This window comes from Syngnathoides biaculeatus, chromosome 5 (genome assembly GCF_019802595.1).
Source record: "Syngnathoides biaculeatus isolate LvHL_M chromosome 5, ASM1980259v1, whole genome shotgun sequence".
Lineage (NCBI taxonomy): Eukaryota > Metazoa > Chordata > Actinopteri > Syngnathiformes > Syngnathidae > Syngnathoides > Syngnathoides biaculeatus.
The window spans coordinates 25835188-25852508 of record NC_084644.1 but is presented as its reverse complement, the minus strand read 5'-3'; the positions used below and the strand labels follow the sequence as shown (position 1 = coordinate 25852508).

At 41.3% G+C, this 17321-nt stretch overlaps 1 protein-coding gene across 1 annotated transcript in view; it reads left to right on the top strand.

The window, feature by feature from the left end:
* Window positions 1–3680: 3680 nt before the first annotated feature.
* The window catches only part of efna3b (ephrin-A3b), an 88340-nt gene continuing 74699 nt past the window's right edge, over window positions 3681–17321 (top strand). Inside the window, exons 1-2 of the mRNA XM_061820212.1 lie at window positions 3681–3846; window positions 4036–4260. Coding sequence (XP_061676196.1) covers window positions 4151–4260 — 110 coding nt within the window. The 5' untranslated portion in view covers window positions 3681–3846; window positions 4036–4150. The remainder of the gene's footprint in view (window positions 3847–4035; window positions 4261–17321) is intronic.

Below are 17321 nucleotides of genomic sequence, written 5' to 3'. Positions count from 1 at the left end.
AATCAGAACTGTGCCACGTTTGGGCCCATTTGGTTGTGGATGACCTTGTAAACATAAAGCTTTCACACACTGTTGGAAATAGATTCCTGGAGTTTCAATAAGCCATCGGGCGCAGCCGCCACCAAGCCGTGCAAGTCCAGTATGTAAAGCACACGTCTATTTTGTTTTACAACAATCCTTCACTTGTTTTAGAAATGTAGTGTAGTGAAGATTGCAGTCAGTGATGACCACACATGGGTGTGAATAAAAAAATATATTAAAACCCAAATCTCCAGCATCTGATTTGCTGTTACCTTTCACAGCGCGCTGTTGTCTGATATGGGTGGACCGATAACCCCCAGAAGAGGACCAAGGTGTGTGGTGTGGCCAAGGACCAATTAAATTGGAGATATCAGAGATCCAATCAAATATGAATGAGAAATCTGTCCGTCTCAAATGTCAGGTGTAAAAGAACTTGTCGGTATGGCATCAAAAAGGGCATCATGGGCATTTTCAACCTGAATTATCACGTGAACCCGATAAAAGGGATTCAATGATTATAGGGGGAAAAAACAATGGTGTGAGACATTTATATTTGTCAGAACAGAATTTTGAAACACATTGTAAATGTATTTCGACTCAAAAATTGAAAGTGCAAAATAGAGAAAACACCTTGTCTTCATGTTAGGTGCATTTTAGAGAACGGGGTCTGGTGGGTTGGCGTGTGATGTAGGCGAGCTGGAGGGAGGTTAGCTGGTGAGTTTAAAGGTCAAGTGTCATCCCTATAAACATTCTAAAAGAGATGTTGTAATGAAAAATACATTATTCACTTCAATGTCTATCTGAAAAAATAAATATAAGCGGAGAGCGCGTCATCCATGCGCAAAGTTGCAGAAGTATCATTCTACGATATCCGAGTGGTCGCCATATTGGCTGCATCTCCTGTCCGTGACGGCACCCCGGTCTTTGCCATTGAAAACACGCTGTGGACCCTACTTTGGGACACGTCCTTCAGACACGGAAGCTCTTATCAAAGAAAAGAACATCTCACTATCGAGTTAAGTGTATGGGCAATATTACCCTATTATTTTGAGCCATATTTAGATGATATGCGATCACGGCCAAATCACCTCCCCGTCCGATCCACTTCCATGGCAGAGATGAGGCATCACGACCTGACGCCACGACGAGCCACCCCGGCCAACAAGGCCGGCGGCCGGGCTGGTTTATTTTCGGCGCCGAGGTGGCTTATCACGGCGCTGAGCCGCTTTACGCCGTTGTCGTCGCACGTGGCTGAGTGCGCCATTGCCGTCCACGGCGTTGTACATAGCTGCCTCCATCCGCGAGCCGACACGGTATCATTCGCCGGTGAGCTGACGTGTCAGCTGTCCGACGCGCACATCGATACATTTAGCACCCCTGTCATGCTTATGCGGATCTTTTGTTACGTTGTGAGAGCCGGATTACGTGGTCCGCCCCAATCTATTATTTTTTTTTAGTCGCTGTATACACACCTACCTGTCGTTTGGGACCCACAAAGCTTTTGTCCTTTGCACCTGTGAAATCCATTTTTCACTTACTTATAAAGGGTAAATCCATCCTCCCGAGTGTTCAAGCAATGTCCAGTAATCCAACGAGACAGCATTTTGAGTAACACGAAGGAACAACGAGCTACCTTCACGCAGTTAAATCTAATAGCAACAAACTAGTTCGCTGGAGGGTGCTCCTGCCCCGTACGTCACTTCCTGCTTCTTCTCAAAAACAAATCCCTTGAGAGGATTTTCATGGCGGGAGTTACAAAAAGCCATATACGTCAAAATCATGTTTTGTGGTGAAAAAATGGATCGGTCCATACCGTCTGCTGTTTTTTTCATTAATAACATACTAAAAATCACCCATTTCATGACACTTGACCTTTAAGATACAATGAGTATGTGTTCAATTGTCTGGATGCGAGTTCTGACCCACAACAACTCCAGGATCTCTTGGTCAGTTTCTCTTAAATTTTGCTTTGTATTGCGAGGCAAAATTTCAGCAACAAGCAAACTTCAGACATGTAGCCGCACGAGTGAGGTGTAAAAAAAAATCTTATCTTCACAAGGGTGCAGATCGAGAGTCAATCCCAGCTGTCATCAGGCACCACAAATATCTAACACGAATATTAAAGTACATATGTTAATTCAATCAGTGTACGTCCCATCTTGACTGGATTACCGTAATATGCTTTGTAGTGTGTCTGTCTCGCCTCAAGAGTCTCCAGCTGCTTGAAAATGCTGCTGCTTGCCTGGAACACATAAGAGGGAGTATTTTCTCATGTCTATCTATCTATCTATCTATCTATCTATCTATCTATCTATCTATCTATCTATCTATCTATCTATCTATCTATCTATCTATCTATCTATCTATCTATCTATCTATCTATCTATCTATCTATCTATCTATCTATCTATCTATCTATCTATCTATCTATCTATCTATCTATCTATCTATCTATCTATCTATCTATCTTTCTTTCTCCTCTTTAGGTCAACATCCACTGTCTTTTATTTTCAGATTCTTATTGATATTATTTATTTTTAAATCACATTCTGCCTTAGTTCCCTGAGATGCTCCATCCCTGCACTCCTGATTACTGCCTCAGGTCGACTGACCCAAGAATTTAGGAGTCACCAAAGTCCAAACGGAAGCTCAGAGATTGCTGCTTCCAAATTATTGAATGATTTCCCTCTGCACATTCGACGCTCCATTTTTAAGATCTGCCTTCAAACCCATTTTTATTCTTTGGCTTTTAACTCAAGCATGACACTTGTTTTATTATCTTGTTTGTTGCATTTTGTATTTGTTCTTTATAACTTTAAAATTGTTTTGTTCAATTGTTTTGTGTTGTATGATTGAATTTTACTTTCTGCTACTTTCCACTAGCTTTTTACTTCACTTTGATCCCTGTGCAGTTGTGTTAAGGCACGCTACAAATGAAATATAGCTAAGTAGGGAACAGTAATTACACTTAATAAAAACATTTTTGATGTTCCCTTTTATTGTTTTTTTTTCATGGAATGCAGTAATCTTTGTCTTTATTAAAAACAGTCTCTAAACAGTTGTGTATTTGTGGGACTGTAATGGAGTATTGGCATTTTTTTTTTTGCAATGGGGAATATTGATTTTATATACTGTAGTAAACTGAGCAGAGTCACAAAAGGAATACGCAATTGAAGATTAAGTGTATTTTGGAGCGTCCGTATCTACATCACGTCTACGGCAAAGTTGTTTTCAGCCCTCCGAATGTGTGCGTGCTTGAGGTGCAGTAGTAGGGGGCGTGACCGTGTTGAAAAACGGGCTCCAGATGTGTCCCCTGGCTGCAGTCAGACGTATCTGGCATCTGATGGGTGGAGCGGCTGACAAGAACTTGGAAATGGCAGAGCCATGCAGGCGATTCCCGTTGTGTTTGCTCCACCACCTCGCTGGCGGACTGCGTCTGTGACGTCGGGGTACTAGGCGGAGTCAGCGAAGTGGACGAGCGCTGGCTGTCAAAAAGGAGGGAGAAGAGCGGAGGAGAGCAGCTGGAGGCAGGCGGGCTCAACGGAGGGAGCGATGCTTGTCGGATCGTGCCTGGAATGAATTGTTTCGTCACTTTTGACTGACGGGAGGGAAAAAAACTAAATCAAAAAGCAGCTTCTAGTACAACACAACTTGACGGGGATTTTTTTTTTTTTTAAATCATTTAATCAACAGTGCCTAGTTTCCACATCAATTCTTTTGCCTTGCTGACTGGGGCGTTCCATGCCCGGAGGAAGACCGACCGCCCCCGTTGAGCGTCCCCGGACACCTGTGCTCCTCTGGCGGACTCAGTAGCAGCAGTTCCCGGTGAGAGTGAAAGCGAGGACAACATTTAGTTTTTTTCAAGCCTACACTCCGACACGACAGCGGAGCGTGGCTTTATGAGTTTGTGTGTGTGTGTGTGTGTGACTTTTTCATGTATTTCTTTTTGCAACACTTATGAACCACACGCGACACTCTCTGTCATTCAACCCTTGTTTTTTTGTTGTCTCACAGGCGTGAGCTGGGATGTTTGAGTCGCGATCTTTGGTGGGCTGAAGGCACCGAAAGAAAGACAGAAACAAGGAGAAAGAGTGTTCCGACACACCGAGAGGAGGAGGGAACCGAGAGCATGGCCCTGGTACCGCTGTCTCTCTGGGTGCTAACGACTCTCACCTGGGCCAGCCCGCTCCAGGGGTCCATCAGCAGACATTCGGTATACTGGAACAGCTCCAATATTCAGTAAGAATTTGGCCTTATTTGCTTTCTGCGTGTGTGTGGATCAGAGGGTAATTTACTGCTATCCTATCATAAAGAAGAAATGTACCGGTTTTCTGCCCGTCCTTTCTGCTTTGTTAAATACCACTGGGATATTTTGTATTTATAGTTCTTCATCCCCTGCGTTCGCTGCAGAGATTGTGTGTGTGTGTGCAACAGTTTTATTTGGAACACGGCTCCACAAAAAATATTCACAAAAACCTATTAATCAAAAACAATCAGTCCAATTTGTATGAATTTAAAAGCGAATTGAAAGCTGGTGCCATCATAAAACATTTATTAGCTGTACAAGCATTCAACATTAACTTCAATGCAAGTGAGAAAAGGCTCACCTTTCGTCTAAAATCAATAGACATTTTTTTTATTTCTAAAGGAAGTTAAAGGGAATATTTGCAAACCTTGCAAAAAATACCTTTGTGTCATATTTGTTCAAACACAGTTTAAAAATAATTAAATGTGATCTGTGAGGAATAAAAAAAAAACAGGCACCTCTGATTTCATGTACAAGAAGCCACAATGCCAGAGGAAAACCAACCTATCAGAGACAGAAGGCGTAACTTACAAGATGTCAATTACTTTGTCGTGAATTTGCTGGCGCACTCATCTGGTGCACACCATTGGTGTCTTGTAAAAAAATAAATAAATAAACTGCAAACCAATCACATTTAGTTTACTACTGTCGTTATAGACTGTTTTCACATATAGGGATTTTCTTTTTAATGACCAACTTCTCTTGTAATGTATCATATTTATTTATGCCCTGCGGTTGGCTGGCAACCAGTTAGGGTAGGTTAGGATAGGCTCCAGCACTCCCGTGACCCTTGTGAGGATAATCAGCTGAGAAAAATGGATGGATGGATATCATGGATATCTGTCCATTATCTTAAAATCTAAAAAAAAAAAGTGTATATTTTTTTGTCTTACTTGCCTTGTTGATGCTACTCCTTCTTTTAAAAAGTCGCCAAAAAGACCCCCAAAAATGCAAAACGCCCAGACTTCATTTGCAAAGTTTACTGAGCTAACGACTCTCATGATGTCACATGGTTTAAACTTTTGCAATTTCGTGTGACTTAAACGGCTTATATTTCACACTGCAAATTATATGACATTTCTCCATTTCATAGCGGTTGTCCTCATTAGGGTCACGGCTGAGCCGGAGCCTATCCCGTCTAGTTTTGGGCGAGGTAAATCCCGGACTAGACCGAATAGTCCATTGCATGCCACATATAGACAAATGACCATTCACATTCATACCTATGGACAATTTAGAGTGTTTGTTTTTGAAATTGGAGGAAGCCAGATGACCCACAGAAAACCCACATCAGCATAGAGAGAACATGCAAACTCCATACAGTTGATCTTCTCTGTTTTTCGGCTGTTATGCCACCTGAATGGACAAATGGAGACGAGAAATAAAAAATAAAGCACAGGACACTAGATAAAAGAAAAATAAGCAAATCATTACATTCAAGTTTTTATGGAGCAGTAGTGCTAAACCCTGTGCGGGAAGAACAGGACAGTTTAGGATAGGATAGGACAGGCACAGGAGAGGAAGGGAGCAGGACAAGTGTAGTGGACCTGCCTGTACGAGTGCAGTTTGGTGGAAGTGAGTATGTAAATTCTATACATTTAAAGAAACAGAGTGCAAGTGAGGTGACATCCCAAGAAGTCCGCAAGGCCAGAGTTATTAGTCATAGCAATTAGGCAGTGGCCCCATAACCAAGTAATTGAGTCCCAGGACTGAGTGTTTGGGTACACATCTAAGTGAATTGACTCAGTTTCGTGTGCACAATAAACATCAGAGGTGTCCTGGAATTGATGTGCCAGCACAACAGGAGGCTGGGGACTCCACCCATCCCGACCGAGAAGGGCCCCACCGCTCCATGTGGGCTGCCCCCCGCCTCCCATCGATGGGAACGTGAGATTTATCTATGGTTTTTATTCTTGTATTTTGTTGCTTGTATATTTTTCAATTAGTACATTATTTAAATGTATTATAAAGCACAGAGTCAGCATGTGATACGCCCTACACAATCTAACTCAAGTCTTAACCGCATCGTAACTGTATGGAGGTGGAGCCAAAGGCGTCGTCTAGGTGCAGTGTTAAGGGGGTACTGCCCCCCACCCTGTCCCAAAACTGCCAGTGTGGAGACCCACACCTTCACTGTGCTGCCAGGTTCAGCTGTATCTAATTTCTGTGTGTTTTATTTTCAGCCAACTGTACTTTTCTCTACTTGGAATAATAGAGAAGATGTCTCGCGGGACATATTTTGATTCTCTACGACCGCTCACTTGTAGTTTTTGCTGGAGTCTCTCTCTCTCTCTCTCTCTCTCTCTCCCTCTCTCTCTCTTTTTTTTTTATTCAAACAGACTATTAATGTCCCTGTCCTGGACCATTTGACTTGCACACACACACACTTTTAGTCTTTTCCATATTCTTTCCTTCACCATCAGCCACGCTCGGCCATGCAGGAACAGAAAGATGAGCAAGTCTCTCTCGGCGTCGTCTCTATCGGTTCAATTAGGAGCGCTTCTTTGCTGACCCCATTGTGTTGTAGCAGTGTCACTGTTCAATCCCTCCTCTGCCTCGCTCTCCCAGTCTCCAACTCTCCTGCTCATGTCTACACTCACTCTGTTGTCCTTTTTCTTGTCCCGCTAATCCTCTCGCCCCTCATCCCTCTTCTCCATTCAAGTGATTCAGTTCTTTGTCTGTTTTTTTTTTTTTTTAATTTTATGTCAGCCTTGTGAGTCGCACACTCACACAGAGCAACACATTTCCTTATCGTAACTAAAGGTGAGATTTGACACCAATACGAGAGTTTTCCCGGCAAGGTCACAAAACACTTAAAAAACATCAGATATAGTTTCAAGAGTTACAAATAGAGTATTATCATCCTCCCCCTAAATCTGCCGAAGTGAGGACCAGTCCCCATCCTTCTTATGCGGTTGACTATTTCTGTTTGTTTTGACTTTTGCTGTGCTTTTATTGAGCCCAAAAGAGATGAACTGCCTCCGTCAGGTTTTACGACGGCGCTTATTAAAGATGTAAACAATATGAAAACTCGGCTGGAAAAATACCAAGCATTTTAGTTCTCTTACCCAAGCCATTTTAGTTTCACAATCGGAAATTTTGGCATGGTAATGAACATTGTGTCTCACTTAATAACTGAACTTTTTGTCCACTTTATATTGATATACATCTCTTCTCAAATACAGTAGATGGCTCCTGTTTTCAGTGACATGACTCGCTATAATTCAAAACATGCTTATCTCAAATCATTTTTCCCCTCTGAAATAGATAAAAATGCCATTAATCAGTTCCAGCCCCTCCCCAAAAATAAATGGTAATGTGTTTATTAATGAGACTGAAGCGCACTGTAGTATTGAACTGCATCAAACAATCATGATAACATAAAGATTATGAATGTGGAGAGTTAAACATTTTAAACATTTTTATATAATGTTTTAAACATTTTTAAAATAGAATGTTTGCTTTATTTTAGTGGACATTGTGCTGCTCCTTCTGGTGTCCGGAGCAGGTGTCGTATAATAAAGCAATATGGATAGAGTATTTATCGAGTTTCCTCATTCCTCAGTGAGCCACACTAATATTGGGCGATCTTTGCAGAGGATGAAGCATGTATGCCTGTATTGTTATAATGCTTGTGTTATTCCATTGCTGCACAAATTGTGTTTCAATATCTGCTGCTAAAAGGGTTATAACTACCACATCGATGTTCTTCGTTAGCCCGTCTATGTTGTTACCCATTATGTGTTAGCATTAAGCAAGTGGAGACTATGTGGTTGTTTTTAATACACAACCTATTTTTCTTTGTTTTATGTTAATTTGACAATAAATTTCAACAGGGATTGGCAGTAAACAGCTCAAAGCCTCTTTTTTCAAGTATTCTAATTATATTATATTATAATTATATCTGCCAAAATGCTAAGTGATGTCGATCGAGTTAAGTGATTCTGATTCTGAATTCACTGCCACCATAACGTGGTCCTATCTAAAGTTTTTGCTTGCAAATCAAAGGAAAAAGATGGGCAAACAACAGCTTGTTGCTTAATTAAGTCGTAAGTCAAGTCATTCATGTCCGAAGGCACAACAAAGTTTTTAAATCTGTGCAGCCTGCTTAAAAGGCAGCGTACTCCTTCTAATGGATGCTTGGGTACTCTGTACCAAAATTCATTTCCCCTGACCACTGTTTGAACAGTCATTATCAGATTATTGGTTGCGTTGAGGTCTCAACAATAGTAGTGGATGGATGGAGAAAATTGCTGCATATTTTATAGAAGCCCGCAAGCAGAGTGGCCTCTAATACTTTTTAACTTTCCCTTTTCCCCCTCGCAGTAACAGTTAAACACACTGAAAGATTTTATTGGAAAAGACTTGACTGCGTCTTATTAAAAGTTCCATGTAATGAGGTGTCTTTCTTCGCTGGTTGTATCACTTGGCTCGCAGACAAAGACTATCAGAGAGCGGCTTAATCTGTAACCTGACCCTCCTGATTCCTGCCGCTCTCTGCCAATCCTGCTCCCAGCGGCGTAGCTTCCTGCACGATGTGTCGTTCAGCAAAAGACTGCGCTTAATTAAAGAACACCTCATCCCTGATCGCCACGTCTTTCTTTGCTTGCTGCACCTAGGCAGCGTGACAATGTACAGTAGACCGCGAATAGAGGCTGGCCATGAAAGTGCAGTGCCTAATCTACTCGTAGATACGACTACTTCAATTCCCCTTTCAACAGCAGATCCCATTTGGACTATTTGTCGTATATCTGCACTCGACACCGCAACACCCACTTGTTGTAAAGGCTGTTGTTGGCGTACGTGTGTCTCGCCGCCGGCGCTGTGGACTCTCCAGAGTTTCTCTCGCTTGGCAGTGTGGTGTGGAGGTTTCCAAGGCCAATAATAAGTTTCGTTGTAGCTGTCAGTCGGCGCAGTAAACACAGTGTAAAAGCTGCAGGCTCCTCATCCGCATTCCGACCCCCTCCGAGCTTTCTCATCAACCTCATGAGACGGACTGTTACTGAGGATTAGCAGATTCATAAATAGATACTACTCGCATTCACGTCCGGCAATATGTTTCATTTCCTGCTTTTGCACAAAGCCTATCAGTCACTTGCCACCATTGTCCCTGGGCGCACTGTGTAATGGCTTGTGTGCGTCGGCACACGAATGCAAGTTGGTTGTCGGCTGTTACAGATGTTGCCGTTCACTGGCGGGTGACTGAAATGAAAACAAATCCATCAGTCCATTAAATCACACATTATCTTTCACCACCTGGCAATTAGCCACCGCTGTGATTGTGTGTGTGTGTGTGTGTGTGTATGATGTGTGATTATGTGTGCGGGATCTAATAATGAACAGTTTACCAATTTGCATACTGCCTATCTGTAATATCTCTTAATTTAGCAGTGTGAGTTAATTCTTTTTTTTTTTTGTGGGTTTGTATGAAGCCATGTCTCGCTGTGTTCATATGGGTTTTCTCCAGGTTTCCTGCCACATTCTGGAAAATATGCTCTACAGGTTAATTGGAGACTCAAAAATGTTAATAAATGTGAACGTGAGCGTGAATACTTACTTGTTTGTCTATATTTTCCTTGTGATCAGTGGTGGATAGTAATGTGTTGCAGTTACTGCGATACATTTACTTGAGGGATTTTAATGCATCATACTTTTTACTTTAACTGGAGTAGTTTTGTACTTTAGAACATTACATTAACGCTACATCTAATATTGCTTTTGCAATCTACTTATTTTGATTGCCCGGAGAGACTTGTGCCCCGGGGACTGTCACATGAGCCTTTACATCAATCCAACGTACCCACTCGTGACATTTGTCTCCATTGCACCAATCAAATGGAGCCATGTAGTCACATGACCACACACACAAACACTCTGTGGCCCCACTTGGAAGATAAAGATTTCGAGGTGGCTAATTTGGGTGCAATATGACAAAAATAAGGGAGGGAACAACAGTCAGAACAAGCACCACACCCTGACCACGCACGGAATTCTTCACGTGTTGTTATTGGTGTCTGCCTAAAAATGTCCACATTTTAGCCGAAAAGGACTCCACGTTGAACTTTAGAAAACACGTTCTGGTTTTCTTAATTGAAAACACTTTTCTTAATTTATGTTATTTACAAGGATTCACTTCATTTTCTTTGTCATATACTGAAAGTGATATTGCTGGACAATGTCTGAAGTTCCACATGACTGTTTTATATTTTTTAAGTAAGAATGTGGAAGACCACATTTTAATTAGAGTTGATTCTGATTTTTCAGAAGTAACAATAATTAACAACATTTTTGACAACTCAATCAGTCCAAGGTGCAGATACTCAGCCTTTTGCCTGAAATTATCTGGGCGTGGCTCCAGTTACCCGCAGAGCTAATGAGGTCAGATGTTCGAAGATGGATGTACTGAGCTAACTTATTAACCTAACCTTTCGCGAGTCACGCTGATTTTATGTTTAATCACAGCAAAGCAAAGAGCAGCCGGGTCACGATAATAATGCTGTTTATATTTGACCACTGCACTCGTTCACTCACACTCTCTATTTGACAGAATAGCGTTGTTGTGGGTGCGTTTGTGCAGAGAAGTGTACCATCGACATTAAACAAGCCAATCAAGCGGCCTCCTGACAGCGGTGCAAACAATCCGTCTCCCAGCCCCACTTAGCACAACAACATTTACATTTATGAATATGTGCACAAGGGAGACTATTACTCACACACTATCTTGTGGCGTCTGTGTTTTTTGCACACACATTAGCATGTACAAGCCATCCATCATGGACTTTTTGCACTGTTGCTAGATGTCAGATAGTACCTGTGTACACGCACACATCCACTCACGAGCTCCGCGATTATCATAGCAGTTGTATAGATCCAGCCATGCGACCGGTCATTAGTCAGAAATAATAAGGCCTTGCAGCACGTTGGTAGTGAGTTGCGTTCATTTTTTTCGGGAGCAAAATCTTGGAACTCCTTGCGTGTGCGTGGTGGGCCGCAGACACGTACACTCAGGTGCCATTAATTAGAGACAATATGGAACACACCTGTGTGATGTATGAGTGCTGTTGGCATAATAAGACGCAATGGTCTTCTACGCGCTGTCTGCAGTAAATAGATTTTGTTGTTATGGATGCAAGTCAAGAAAAGGAAGGAATGATAGAAAGTCATTAAGATCTCAACTTCTAAACTTTGCGTCCAGGGAGAAGACTTGGAAAGTTTTCTTCCGCCATCTTATGACATGAGTCATGAGTCATGTCGTCGTTGTATTTTATGGGAGGTTTATCCAAGCCTCGGGTCGAGGGCAAAAATGTGTCACGCGCAAACTTTAATTGGGTCACCAATTGCCTGAGTAAAATGCTGTAGGTCAGGTTTCCCAAACTTGATTGAGCCAAAGCACAAATGACAAATACAAATTTAGCGGTGCAATATGGCATAAAAAATATACCTATTGAAACAAGTATGATGTGTGGTGGTAGTGCAAGAGCATTTCAGGATATGTTGCTGTCATAGATGGATGGTATTGCATTATTATACATTATACATTATTTGTGGCAAACACATATATTTTTTTTCTATAAAAGTAGGTAATTTCCCACATTGACTGGGAATGACTCCTCTATGCTACTATTTATTGTCAAGCAGCCATGCAATTGTTTGGCAAAATTCTTTAACTTATGTACAGAGGAAACCCATTTCTAAAAACTTTTTTTGCTGGAAATAGTTAGAGAATCTCAGTTTTATTTTAAGACTACTTTCTTGTCAACCCTGTGATTGACAGGTGGTAAGTCCCAGGGCTCCGCCTCTCTCTTTAAGTCAGTCCCCCCTTGACCCTAACAGGATTAACGGTTTTGAAAATGAATGGATTTAAGGCAACACTGACACCAAAAACGCATTTTCCCACACTTTGCAAAACATCTATCCACCCATTTTCTGAGACGCTTATCCTCATGAAAGTCGCGGGAGTGCTGGAGCCAATCCTAGCTGTCATCGGACAGGAGGCAGGGCACACCCAGAACTGGTTGCCAGACAATCGCAGAGCACATGGAGACAGACAACAGTCGCACTCACAATCACACCTAGGGACAATTTAAACTGTCCAATTAATGTTGCATGTTTTTGGGATGTAGGAGGAAAGCGAAGTGCCCAGAGAAAACCCACAGAGGCATGGGGAGAACATACAAACTTTACACAGGACAGGCCGGGATTTGAACCCCAGTCCTAAGAACCATGAGGCCAACATTCTACAGCTGCGTCACCGTACTGTAATGGTATTTTCCTAAAGAAAATGAAGTCTTAATGACACATCAACAGCCAATCACATGTAGTAGCCTGGTCTGATAAATGTCCATAAAGTCATTCAAACAATGTCACCTATTAAATTTTAAGTAGAAGTTAATGGAACCAAAATATACAAAACCTGTGGCAAAAAAAGTATTTTCAGTGGCCATAAATGGCTCGGACTGAAAATTTTATATTTAAAAGTATTTTTTTTTCACAAAGCAAATATCTAATGTTGCACACATTCTCAAGTTCGTCCCCTTTACAAGGTCCTTCCATCACATTTAATAAACGGAGCTTAAACAATTCCTATATTACGCATACTTACAGGAAGAACACTCACATTAATGTGCATAATAAGAAAAGCCATAAAAATCCAGTTCTACTTCATCTTAATTGGCTGTTTCATTTCCTGCCGTGCTGATGAGGAACTCATCAGAAGCACTTCAGTGAAAATGAAGTATTGATGTCCAATGTTAACTGTGATTGCTTTGAACTCAAACGTTGGCTCAGAAGGTTTAAATAATGTAAAGGCCATTAAAACTGGATTTGCAAGTTGATTGGATGACAGTTGAGCACAAGTGACTGATTCAAGGACATCACCATACACGATGTAACCAGCGGGCAATTTTTGCGAAAATTCGAGGAGGAAAGTTGGACTTCTGCAGCTACAGTCTAACAGCTCCTCTGGGATTACGTTCTACAAGATTGGATGTGTATCTCTGGGACTCTTTGGACCAAACCTATCCAAGCATGCATTTATGGACCTTATTTGGGGCAACAGACCTTCCTCAAACTTTTCCAACAAAGTTAGAAGCATATAAGATGTGCATGCAGGTGGGGAAAACCTGCATTTTATTGACTTTTAATGTACTGTATATATCCATCGTCATGAGCAGGAGGCATTTTCCAGCCACTGCAGGATAGATACCACCAGTCATTGTTGAATTTGAAATATAATGAATATATGTAATATATATAATCAATAATATGAATAAATTATATGAGTACAATGGTGCTTGCATCAGAGTGATGCAAATTCCTGTGGAGTATATGACTTGTTGAATGTTTCAAATTGTCCAGAGGGGGCAACGTAGTTGGTAATTTGACTGACCTAACCCTAACCAAAAAAAACAAACAAAAAAAAAAAAAACAAAAAAAAAACAAGGGCCTGACTTAAGTATAGTATATTAAGTAAGTATACATTTCAGCATTTTTTTTCCCACAATAATAAACCCTGGATATAATTCAAATAAGAAGTAACGGGAATTTCTAAACATTTCTCAAGGATTGAAAATAACATTCCACGGTGAAGTTTTATTTTAAGTCATGTGGAAAGGAGCGGCTCGGACAAGATCAGCTGGTAAAGCATTGGCCTTACAGTTCTGAGGACCTGGGCCCGATCTCGGCCCCGCCTGTGTGGAGTTTGCATGTTCCCCGTGTGCCTGCGTGGGTTTCCTTCAGCCACTCCCGTTTCGTCCCACATTCCAAAAACATGCAACATTAATTGGACACTCTAAATTGCCCTTTGGTGTGATTGTGAGTGTGGCTCTTTGTGTCCATGTGCTCTGCAATTGGCTGGCAACCACTTCAGGGTGTACCCCGCCTCTTGCCCGTTGACAGCTGGGATAGACTCCAGCACACCCCATGACCCTCATGAGGATAAGCGGCAAAGAAAATTGATGGATGGATAGTGTGGAAAACCAAAAAAAAAAAAAGATATTTTCCAGTGTTCAAAGTAGTCTTTTAAAGTTGTATGTATTCAATATGCAGTCAGATCAATGTGCAGGAAACTTTGCTTGATGAAGAAAACCATTTTTAAAGTTAATTGTGATCGTGAATTTGTACATTTTGTTTCTTGGGGATACACATGCCACTGACAAACTTGCCAAAAGGGCATTTTAACCGAAAAAATGCATAGTGCATTTATAACAGCCAATAAAAAGGCAGGGTCAAAAAGGCTATCAGATGCTCTTGCCAGTGATGTAAAATGCTAAACACATGTCTGTTAAAATGATGTGGTCTGAAGCAAATAAATACCAACTTTTTTTTCACACTCTGACCGCCGGATCGACAACCAACCGCCTCTCGCTTCCCCTTTGTGGTTTGCTGCCTTTTAGCTGAAATGTGGGGGAAACGGGAATTTATCTTCCCCACCCATGTGTTAAATTTGAACAAATTGTCCACAGAGAAGAAATCCCACAGCAAAGGGCTGGAGGCAAATCACTCACAAACATGCATACACGCACGCACACGTTCACGCAGTCAAGCACATGCACACACACACAAACGCACGCACACACACACAAACGCACGCACACCCACACAAACGCACACACACGCACACACACACATGCACATGGACGCAGACTTGTTGTGAATTGACGCTGAGCTTCAGTGGTGTAATCAGGTGCTAATAACAAGGCTGTACTCTTTACAAGCTGTTTCAAAGCGCTTTTCTCCATATATAAATATATGATGTATATGAATATATTATGTGCGGGCACGTGCGTGTGTTTTCTAATAGCTACTGCTCTTTGAGGTTCTACACACACTTGCAGACAGCTGCTGTGCATGTTTTTTTTATTGTTTTTTTTGCAGCACGCCAGCTCATGACGGCAGCTCCCATTTAGTCTTCGGCCTTATGCCGAACCCGGTCGCAGAACAGCAGACCGGGCTCGTGTTAATAAAGCCTACCGACACCACAATTAGGGCTTATCCCCTGGAGGAACGGAGACGTTGTCATCCAAGCCACCTGCCCACTTAAAGGTGCAACTTAATGACCCTCGATGTGGTCCACTAAAAACCGTAAGGTTGCACACAATGTGTTCTAGGATGCCGGTCAATATGGAAGTAACATTTCCCCACGGGAAATAATGAAAATAATCCTGTCTCCACTGTGACAATCTTAAAACCTTTATACGCTGCAAAGGCAATGTTTTAAGCAACTTTTGACCTGCCATTAATACAGTAAAGCGTATACGGCAAACTTTTTAAACGATAAAAAATATGCACATTCCTTACAAACATGCAAATTCTGATCACCGTGTGTGCCCGGTACCCGGGTCTGTTGACATAATACTGAACCCAGCTCATTTTATGATGTACATTTCAGTCTTATCGTCGCTTCACCCATACTGTACTAAGCAGCAGTAATGTGTATGTCACTATGCTATTTCACTGTAAGGTAGAATTCCTGTTGCGTGGTAATGTTAGACAATGGTGTTTTGAGAAATGAGTGGCCAGATTTACGAGGTTTTCAAAATGTGTTATTCGACTGACTGATTTTATTGATTTATTTTTTTGCTTTGATTTGCCAGCAAAAATGTGAGATACATTGCGAGCTCCATATCGTGGCAGTAAGATCAACGCAACTCACTTCAAAAAAAGCAGCAATTTGGCAGGTAGTGAACAAATCTTCAAAAAATAAGCGTTGAGCTGTTTATTGCTACTCCCAATATTTTTTTCTGTCAAACTAAACATTAACCGCATAACTTTGCCTTTATGAATTCCATTTAGTGTAATACTAACAAAGATTGTAAAACTCCAGACACTAATGATTATTATCAGTGTTATGGTGTTATAATACAAACCTTTAAGAAAAATACATTTGGACATAAATGTTGGAGCAACACATGTAGACTAACAATTGAATTATGATCACAGGCATAAATGGGGCATGGGGCCTGGAACATTTATTGGCGTTTTGTTTCATTTCAGTAGGGAAAGATGATTTGAGATACCAAAGTATAAAGCTCGTGCACGTGACGTCACTATTTTCACAGCGCCATATTGCCGGTCAAACTGAGCTGCTCAACATTGTGGGAGACATGAAACCAGAGGAGAATATTTACAATACCCGAGTCTTGTTGTGCTGTTGGTTGTCACAACAGATGAGACAGATATTCAAAGAGATCATTCTATGGAATACCAGCTGAAAAGACAAGAAAAGATCGATGGATTTCATCAATTAAACATGATGGATTGTGCCCAACCAAAATATACACACACCTGCGTAGCAATCACTTAATTTCAGGTACGAATTATTCTTCTCAATCTCAAATTACCAAAAAGTATTTATAATTCCAAGTTGGCTCATTTAAGAACAATGGGTGTTTAAAAAAAAAAAAAAAGTCTGTCGCAGAGATTTACGGAGGTTAAGTGTCCACTTTTTTATTTTCAAACCATAGTTAATGAATGCGTGTTTGTGTAAAACCAGGGGTCATTTATCTAAATATTGGTATTTGTATTTAATACTAGCTGAAAAGATTGATAGAAAGTTTAACGTGTTGTCGAACACACTTCCGCGTTCACAAGCCATCAAAACCCTCACAATGTGGGATTTATTTCTGATGAGAACAGATCCACCAACAAAGTATTCGTATGTGTCCAGATTTTTATACGCTTTTAAACTTTTCCGTGCAAATCTCGACGCCTTACTCACCAGATCCATGTGTATATCCAGTTGTCCAAGACAAGCGGAAGCGAATTAACAGTCCAATTTCTCATCGGTGAAAAAATCGCTTTCGGCATTAAGTACGGGTCCTCTATGCCGAGTTTATCTAATTTTCCACATACCATCGTTTATTTTCACCATCTGAATGTCTGATGGTATTGGACAAGACTCTGGGCTACAAGACATATTTCCGTGTCGTCTCTAACAGACTTAGCATTGAGCAATGCTTATCTTGACCGGCAATATGGCGAGGTAAACAAAAGT